General features: G+C 36.9%; 1 protein-coding gene across 1 annotated transcript in view; it reads right to left on the minus strand.

Annotated features, from left to right (window-relative positions):
- UBA6 (ubiquitin like modifier activating enzyme 6) overlaps window positions 1–546 on the minus strand; it is a gene marked incomplete at its 5' end in the record, with an annotated part of 55,743 nt that extends 55,197 nt beyond the window's left edge. Inside the window, one exon of the mRNA XM_080909766.1 lies at window positions 444–546. Coding sequence (XP_080765892.1) covers window positions 444–546 — 103 coding nt within the window. The remainder of the gene's footprint in view (window positions 1–443) is intronic.
- Window positions 547–10,596: the final 10,050 nt, after the last annotated feature.

Consider the following 10,596-nt stretch of genomic DNA (forward strand, 5'->3'; position numbering starts at 1 on the left):
CAATGACCACTGAGATGCAGAAAATCAATGATCTCCATGGCTAAGACACTTGAAAGGTTATCTGATTCCAAGTGGTCAGTCCTAAACATATGAATGAATGAGGAACAGTAAATAGACTTAGTGTGTGTATGAGTGTGTGCACATGCCTGTGTATGTGTGGGTGTACATGTGTTTGTATGTGTGCGTACGTGTGTGTATGTATATGTGTGTGAGTCTGTGTACAACAAAGCTAAAGAAGAGGTCTTGAATTTGACAGGGTGTTGAGGAGCACAGGAAGTTAGGAGAGGAAGTGGAGGTGGGTCAAAATTATATAAGTATAGTTTTCATGTATGAAATTCTCAAAAATTAAAATCTAAAAGAATCCAAGGCTAAACAAAAAAAAAAAAACCATCAAAAGAAATTTTATGTAAGAACCGGTTTTTCAATCACTTCTCTCTCTGTACTTTCCACATAATGAATGACCTCCTGCAACAGCACTTCAACATCACTAGGCAAGCCTGCATTTACCATCGCGTGCATGTTAGCAAACACAGTTCTACACGTCATCGTGCTGACACTGACGAAAGGTTTGATTTATGTTTTTCTTCCTGCCACCAAGTAATTGAAATCTGCACACTTATTCAATAAATGTGTAATAAATGTGTAATCTTATGGAGTGAGCAATAAATGGGACAGTTATACTTTTAAGTGACTCAGTGGAGGAAACATGATTAGCACACCAAGAAATAAATATTTAAGTGTGGTGGGTGAGGTACGTTTGATATGAAGAATGGGAAATAATCAAATGAATGATTGAGTCCTCTGATGAAGACTTTCTGAAGAAGGAATATATGAATGAGGCCTGGAAGATGAGTTCAAAATAAAGAGAACAGTATAGTTTTCTATACTATAAAGGGAATAACAATTGCAAAGGTCCAGGTAGGAAAAGACTGGCGTATTTGAGGGATTTGTGAATCAGGAGACAAAGGAGACATCATGTAAGTTACATTTTCCCAAATATCAGGTGTTCTTGGTGAGGACAAGAAATGCAGATCTCAAGAAAACAGTAAATTATCATCTGTTCTATTCTCAACTACAATATATCTGCCTTTCATAGCAGAAGACACAGTTGAATTTTATAAAAAACAACAAACAAATACACAAACAAAAAACCCACAAAACTTTGTTCCCCACGGGTAAGGCAAATGTCCTGAAGAACTTCTGCAAAGAAGGACCCATGCCAGTCCTTTGAAAGACTCAAGGTATCTGCAGACATCCAGGAATTAAACGAACTCTGGTATTTTCTGGACCTTCCTTTAGTTTCATAAAAGTCAGTTAGGATTTGAGGCCAGCCTGGTCATATCGAAAGATTCAGGACAGTCAAAGCCACACGAGACCATGTCTCACAACAACAACAACTACAACCAAAACAAAATGAAAATAAAAACTCAACCAATCAACCAAAATTCCAGTAAGGAACTGCAACGTGAGGGTGAAGCTTTCTTTGTCAGTGTAGCATGCAGGGAGCAGAGCAAGAGGCCTCTTTCTTGGGCCTTGGTGTGCAGAAGTGGAATGCTTTTGCTCTATGTTAAGATGGCAGGATTTAAGGACATCTCCCATTCAGGCTCATGGTGTTTCCTTGAATAAAAATTAAATGGCCAACAAAGAAAACCAAGACTGAAATGGAGGAACCCAGAGGCTAAAGTTGAACTCAGGAATCTGCTTTTGTATCTGCCTGCTTTTGTATCTTTCTGACAAGCTGACTCATTAATGCAGCTGCCTTTGCTTCTATAGATTCCTAAAGCCTCTCAGAATTCATACTGCATCCTTATATTTTGAGAAATTTTATATTTTTGGAACCCATGTTCTTAGAGTTTGTTTCTATAGCCTTATGGCCTGTCCTCAAGGTCCCAGGCTTTGCTGTTTTGGTGAGACAGCCATACCTTCACCTCTTGGACTTGTGCTGTCTGTGATTATTATGGAGTCATTAACGCTAACAAGGAGGGTATTCCTTAAAGGAGGAACCTAAAATATGTCCATTGTTATGCAAACATGCCTTATTCCCATCAATGCCATGGAGGCCACATTCCCTGGCCCTGTCCCAGAGACAAGGACCATGTCATTCTGTTCCTACCAAGGTCATGCCGGACCTGACATATGATGTCATTTTATCCCTCTTTTTCTCTATGTCCCTGTGTCCCTGTCTCTGTTGACCAGAGGAGGGTGTTAGAGCCTGGATCTGCCCGAAGTGGGTACTGGGAACTGAACCTGCATTCTCTGCAGAAACAAGTGTTTTTTCCCATTGAGCTATTCTCCAGCTTCTCTTGTAAGACTTGTATATTTTGTCTTTTTAGTCTTCATTTCTATGACTTCAAGCAGTCCTAGGCTACAGTGTAAGAGCTTGCCACAAAAATAATCAGGCCAAATCAAAGATAAATACCCACCCCATGTAAAAGAAAGAAAGAAATCAAATACTTAAATGTGCTAATTAAGACATTTTTAAGAAGTACAGTAGGAAGTTTGCGAAGCCCAAATGTTAATTGGGCTAAACCACTGAGCCATCTCCCCAGGGATACTGTATTTTTTTCCTCAAGAACTTCTCTGTTTTTAAATACCAAGTTTAAGTACAGTATTATTATGATATTTTTATGATTATTCTCCTATAAAAATTTCCCCATTCCTATCAGCTCACAAAATACAGATAATATTTTATCAGTCTTGCTGTGCTACAGTGGATTGCAAGATAATGTGCATTGAAGTGGGAAATTCTGTAGAAGTCACACAGAGGAGACCCTACCTAATCTGGTAGTTTGGCATTCTCAAAGTGAAGTGAAAGGTGGGGCTTTTATCTCTTTTATTTTATAGTAATTCCTGAGGATGCAGGTGTCCTGAGCATTCAGAATGAGTTTCTTAGAAATGTATTTTCCAGCTGTAAAAACGAATACCAATGTGCTCGCAATTTTTAATGTTGCCTTCTGTGACCGGTTAGCTTCATTAGTTCAACTTAACATAGAATCACTTGGGAAGAATTGTCTTAATGAGGCATTGTCTGTATTGAGTTGGCCTGAAGGAGCTAAAAGGCTTTCAATCTCATGGGAAGAACAACATCATCAACCAACCAAGGCACTGAGGTGAAGAGGGTGGCTGGGAGATGTAGATAATCCTCAAGCTGTTTCTTTTTTTGATGCTAATTCACTTCGCCAAGAAGGGCTGCCTAGTTGTATACTCATGAGGTGACTTCATCTGAACCTTTCCATTTTAATTAGTAAAATAGAGGTGAGAGCTTGTAATTGGGCAGTGTAAAGGAGGTGGAGAGAGGGTCAAGGATGGGGAGGGGGAGGGAGGACTGAGCGAGAGGTTCCAAGTTGGACCTCAGGAAAGATGAATTAGATCCAGGTAGGCTTTATTGGCCTTAAGTAGCTATGAACATTTAAGGATTTTATAGGTCTGATATCTCATATAGAAGGGCAGTTTGTATCTTTGTCAATTTGATGTAATCCTATTGTGTAGAGAGTTTGTGGATTGAGAGTTTGATATATAAACTTGTATGAAAAGCTGTCGGGTCCTAGAGTTGTGTTTGTGTTGGGATTTGGGGTAAAGAAATACCCCAGGACAGAGGCAGTAAACAGGTGGAGCAAACTGCCAAGGGAAGGGTGTAGTGTGGAATGAGTGAGACAGTGGTGGCTCAGACCGAGTGACAGAGTCTGTGAACATGGCTCCGTACTAGAAGCCAACCCACAGAGTGAGACTGATAAAGAGATAAGCCAATCCTATTTATTAATACTTACTGCAACAGGGAGAGGGAGCACCTTCATGGAAACAAGTTTAGGGGAGGAGGGAGAGAAGTTGGGGAAAAGGGTATAACATTTGAAATGTAAATACAGAGAATATCCAATAAAATTGAAAAAAAATGATAAAAATGAGGCATATCTCTAAAGGGGCATATACTCCTGACATGTTCTGGGTAGCTTGGAGAAAATGTTATTTGATGAATGCCCTGATTGTTTGGCTAACTAATATGTGCCTAACTCTTGGATACTGCATTAAATGATTTAATGTATAAGGTTGGCTGACTGTTTTATATGAATGTTTTGACCACCTATAAATCCATAGCATTTATGTAAAGAAAATAATACTGCATTTTATTAAAGACATTGGGTTATTTACCTGGTCACAATTACTTCTTATAATTTTGTAATATTTTGGTGGTCTCTAAATAGGGACTCCTACCCCATCACAATGTTTGACTTTGGACAACTTAATCTCTAAGTGTCTCATTTTCTTTATATAATATGGGGACATTCTGAGGATTAAATATTGATAAATAAGTACTTATACTGAAAACTAACACATCTAATTATATTACTAAGATGTTGTTCCATTGTTAATTGTTCTTAGAACTTTTTTCACTCAGATACTGAACTTGGATATTATACATGCTGAGGAGCTTAAATAATATAGGAAGGCCCAGATATTTTTGAACTGTCCGTTAGAAAATCGTATAAAATATGAACTGTGAGAATTTTTTCTATCAAGACCTTCCTCTATAGTTTACAGCATAGCAGTATATCTCCTTAATATACAAGTTCAGCAAAGCAGCTGGATACAAAATTAACTCAAACAAATCAGTAGCCTTCCTATATTCAAAGGACAAACATGTGGAGAAAGAAATTAGGGAAATGATACCCTTCACAATAGTCACAAAAAATATGAAATACCTTGGTGTGACTCTAACTAAGCAAGTGAAGGACCTGTATGACAAGAACTTCAAACCTTTAAAGAAAAAAATCAAAGAAGATCTCAGAAACTGGAAAGATCTCCCATGCTCATTAATTGAAAGGATCAACATTTTTAAAATGGCCATCTTACCAAAAGCAATCTACAGAGTCAATGCAATCCCCATCAAAATTCCAACCCAGTTCTTCATTGAGTTGGAAAGAGCAATGTGCAATTTCATCTGGAATAACAAAAGACCTAGAATAGTGAAATCCATCCTCAGCAACAAGAAAACATTTTCGGGAATCAATCTTCCTGACCTCAAGCTATATTACAAGGCAATTGTGTTGAAAACTGTATGGTACTGGTACAGAAATAGGCACATGGATCAATGGAATAGAATAGAAGATCCAGAAATGAGCCCTCACGTATATGGTCACCTGATTTTCGACAAAGGAGCTGTAAATATGCAATGGAAAAAGGACAGCCTATTCAACAAATGGTGTTGGTCCAACTGGCACTCAGCATACAGAAGAATGAAAATAGACCCTTTCTTATCTCCTTGTACAAAGCTCAAATGCAAGTGGATCAAAGATCTCCACATTAAATCAGGTACACTGAAAGTATTAGATGAGAAAGTAGGGAAAACTTTAGAACTCATAGGCACAGGAGAAAATTTCGTTAACAGAACACCAATAGCTCAAGCTCTATGGTCAAAGATTGACAAATGGGACTTAATGAGATTGCAAAGTTTCTGTAAGGCTAAAGACACTGTCAAGAAAATAAAACGGCAGCCAACAGAGTGGTAAAAGATATTTACCAACCCCACATCTGATAGAGGTCTAATATCCAAGGTATACAAAGAACTCAAAAAGTGAGAAACCAGAGAATCAAATAACCCTATTAAAAATGGGACACAGACTTCAACAAAAAGTTCTCAATGGAGGAATATCGAATGGCTGAGAAACATCTAAGGAAGTGCTCAACATCCTTAGCTATCAGAGAAATGTAAATCAAAACAATCCTGAGATTCCACCTCACACCAGTCAGATTGGCCAAGATCCAAAACTCAGATGACTACAGATGCTGGTGAGGATGTGGAGAAAGAGAAACACTTCTCCACTGTTGGTGGGGTTGTAAACTGATACAACCACTCTGGAAATCAGTCTGGCGGTTCATCACAAAAATGGACATAGTACTACCTGAAGACCCAGTTATTCCACTTCTGGGCATTTACCCCAGAGACGCTCCAACTTACAACAAAGATACATGTACCACAATGTTCATTGCAGCTCTATTTATAATAGTCAGAAGCTGGAAAGAACCCAGATGTCCTTCAGTAGATGAATGGATACAAAAATTGTGGTACATTTACACAATGGATTACTACTCAGCTATCAGAAATAATGGCTTAACAAAAGTGTTAAGAAAATGGTTGCATCTAGAGAATATCATCCTGAGTGAGATAACCCAGTCACAAAAGAACAGACATAATATGCAGTCACTGATAATGGGATACTAACCCCAGAAAGCTCTGAACACCCTATAAACAACTCACAGACTGTGGGAAGTTCAAGAAAAAAAAATATTTTAATTAAAATAGAACTGTATCACATCCCCCTTCCCTCCCAGTTTCTCTCCTATCCCCTCAAATTAATAACCTCTTTCCTATATTATTGTTAATATATACATATGTGTATGTATATGTACTCACAAATACTTAATTACAACCTTAAAAATGTATTCGTATACTTTTATGCAAAAATGCTTAAAAATTAGTACATTTATCTTTATTTTTTAAAATAAAGTTTTTCAAAAAAAAAAAAAACAAAAAACCAAAAAAACAAAAAAACATGTGTCAGCCCAAGCTGCTATATCCAGCAAAACTCTGAATCACAATAGATGGAGAGACCAAGATATTCAAGAACAAAACTAAATTTACAAAATATCTGACCACAAACCCAGGACTACAATGAATTATAGGTGGAAAATCCAATACAAGTATGGAAACTACATCTTAGTAAAAACAATAAAATACCTAAGCAAGAAAACAAAGAGAAGGACACCTAGGCACAATTCTACCTCTAAAAGCAAAAACAGCAGGAAACAGCAACCATTATTCCTTAATATCTGTTAACATAAATGGACTCAATTCCCCAATAAAAAGACATAGGCTATCAGACTGGATACATAAACAAAATCCAGCATATTGCTGCATACAGGAAACTCATCTCAGAGACAAAGACAGATACTATCTCAGAGTAAAAGGTTGGGAAAAAAACCTTCCAAGCAAAGGGCCCCAAGAAGCAAGCTGGAGTGGCCATTCTAATATTGAATAAAGTAGATTTTTGACCAAAAGTTATCAAAAAAGATAAGGAAGCACACTTTTTACTCACTACAGGGAAAATCTGTCAGACGGAACTCTCAATACTTAACCTTTATGCTCCACATACAAGAGCACCCATATTCATAAAATAAACCCTACTAAAGCTCAAAAAATACATTGTACTACACACAATAATAGTGGGAGACCTCAACACCCCCTTTCGTCAATGGACAGATCATGAAGATAGAAACTTAACAAGGACACAGTGAAACTAGCAGAGGTTTTGAACCAAATGGAATTAATAGACATCTACAGAACATTTCATCCTAAAACAAAAGAATACACTTTTTTCTCAGCACGTCACAGCACCTTCTCCAAAACTGACCATATAATCGTTCACAAAACAAGCCTCAAAAGATATAAGAGGATTGAACTACTCCCATGCAACCTATCAGATCACCATGGTGTAAGGCTGGTCTTTAATAACAACAAAGACAACGAAAAGCCCATATACACATGGAAACTAAACATTGCTCTACTAAACGATAGCAGGGTCAAAGAAGAAATAAAGAAAGAAATTAAGGATTTTCTAAAATTCAATGAAACTGAAAACACGACATACCCAAACATATGGGATGCAATGAAAGCAGTACTGAGAGGAAAACTCATAGCTCTAAATGCTTCCAAAAAGAAACTGGAGAGAGAATACACTAGAAACTTGACAGCACATTTGAAAGCTCTAGAACAAAAGGAAGCAGATACACCCAAGAGGAGTAGATGGCAAGAAATAATCAAACTCAGAGCAAAAATTGACCAAATAGAAACAAAAAGAACCATTGAAAGAATCAACAAAACCAAGAGCTGGTTCTTTGAGAAAATTAACAAGATTGATAAACCCTTTGCCAGACCAAATTGATGGCAATGAGAGAGTATCCAAATTAACAAAATTAGAAAGGAAAGTGGAGACATAACAACTGAAACTGATAAAATTCAAGAAATCATCAGATCCTACTACAAAAGCCTATACTCAACAAAGCTGGAAAATCTGGAGGAAATGGATGAATTCCTAGACAGATACCAGATACTAAAGTTAGACCAGGACCAGGTAAATCATCTATATAATCGCATAACACCTAAAGGAATAGAAGCAGTCATTAAAAGCCTCTCAACCAAAAAAAGCACAGGACCAGCTGGGTTCAGTGCATAATTCTATCAGACATTTATTGATGACTTAATACTAATACTCTTCAAACTATTCCACAAAATACAGTCAGATGGAATACTACCTAACTCATTTTTCAAGGCCTCAGTAACCCTTGTTCCCAAACCACAGAAAGACCCTACAAGGAAAGAGAACTTCAGACCAATCTTCCTTATGAACATTGATGCAAAAATACTCAACAAAATCCTTGCAAATATTGACAAATGGAACCTAATGAGGTTGCAAATTTCCTGGAAGGCTACGGACACTGTCAAGAAAACAAAACGATAGCTAACAGATTGGGAAAAAATCTTTACCAACTCCACATCTTATAAAGGCCTAATATCCAAGGTATACAAAGAATTCAAGATGTTCGATGGCAGAGAATAAAACAACCTTATTAAAAAATGGGGTACAGAGCTAAACAAAATTTCTCAATTGAGGAATATTGAATGGCTGAGACTCATCTAAGGAAGTGCTTGACATCCTTAGTCACAAGGGAAATGCAAATCAAAACAATCCTGAGATTCCACCTCACACCAACCAGAGTGGGTAAGATCAAAAATGCAGATGACTGCAGATGCTGGAGAGGATGTGGAGAAAGAGGAACACTCTTCCACTGTTGGTGGGGTTGTAAACTGGTACAATCACTCTGGAAATCATTTTGGCCATTCCTCAGAAAACTGGACATAGTACTACCTGAAGACCCAGTTATTCCACTTCTGGACATATACCCCAGAGAAGCTCCAACATACAACAAAGACACAGCATCACAATGTTCATAGCAGCCCTATTTATAATAGCCAGAAGCTGGAAAGAACCCAGATGTCTCTCAGTAGATGAATGGATACAAAAATTGTGGTATATTTACACAATGATGTACTACTCAGCCACCAGAAACAATGACTTTATGAAATTCTTAAGAAATTGGATGCATCTAGAGAATATCATCCTGAGTGATGTAACCCAGTCACAAAAGAACAGACATAATATGCAGTCACTGACTATTGGATACTAACCACAGAAAGCTGTGAACATTCCAGAAACAACTCACAGACTGTGTGAAGTTCAAGAAAAAACAAATTCCAAAAAAAAAAAAAAAAAAACAAAAAAAAAGAAAAGAAAGAAAATGAAAAACCATTATGCTTAATTTTTACACACCAAGAAAACTTTGACTATTTCCAGGTTACATCTTGTTTTACATGTACTTTTTGCTCATTGTAAGTAGTAAGAATTTAATGCATACTATCAAACCTTAAAAAAATAAGAACTGACAAAAATGTATTCATAAACTTTTATTCAAAAATGCTTTTAAAATCTGTACATTTATCTTTGTTTTCTAAAATAAAGTTGTTCAATTAAAAAAAGGAAGTTTGAGAGCCACTGTTCTAGAGTAAGCAGGGGCTAATTCATTTAAGGGAATTTGTCTGAATTTAGAGCTTTTCTTGGGATAGCTTTTCAGAAAGTCAGTGGATGCTGTAGGAGTCAGCATGACTTAAGGCTTGTTCTATAAGATGAAGACCATACCTCGCACCATCGTTAGACCCAGAACCTCTGAGTAGACAGATCATAAATCCCAGGGGAGGACCTCCTACCACTATGCTGCTAAGAGCGTATGATAGTAAAGCAACTCTTAATAACTTGTCATTATACCCATAGACTAAGCCTATCTGTTTGAAAGACTGACAAATAATAGGACTTTGGTCTATGTCACAGTTCATCTTCTGTAATGTCTGCATTACCTTATTATGCTGGCATTTGTGATCTAATGTCTATGTAAGGAAGCTGATGTGAGGTGAAGAGAAATTGCAGAGCTAGAGTCAGAGAGCTAGTAAGTAGAGCAGCAATGCTGGGATTGGCTAAGTCCCTTGAGTCTATTTTTTTTGCTTTTTTATTTTATTAATTCTTCATTAATAGTATTCACTGTATAAAATAATTGGATTTTTTTATATTTCCATATATATGTATATGTATATATATACGTTTATTTTTCTCTCTATTCCCTATTCTGTTTCTTATCCTCTTCCTACCCATTCATCAGTATCCTGCCTTTTCCCAAATAGACTCATTTTTTTTACTCTCCTACAGATATTTCCTTAAAGTGTAGGTTCCACATATGAATGAAAAGAAGCAGTATTTATCTTTCTGAGCCAGAATTATTTCATGAAATCTTTTATTCTCTCTCGCTGTATTATATTATTTGGTTTCCCTTTTGTCATAGAACTAAAGGTTCAGTTTTCTGCCTCCGTTTTCCAATTCTTTCTATAATGATAAAAACACAGCAGGACTTTCAGGGGCTTTAACTTATTTAAAACTTGTACATAGTGGGATGCTTTGGAAGGTTCTAAGTTGTTAATCCAAGAATGAAGCCTCC

Source organism: Micromys minutus (assembly GCF_963924665.1).
Source record: "Micromys minutus genome assembly, chromosome: 1".
NCBI classification, from domain to species: Eukaryota; Metazoa; Chordata; class Mammalia; order Rodentia; family Muridae; genus Micromys; species Micromys minutus.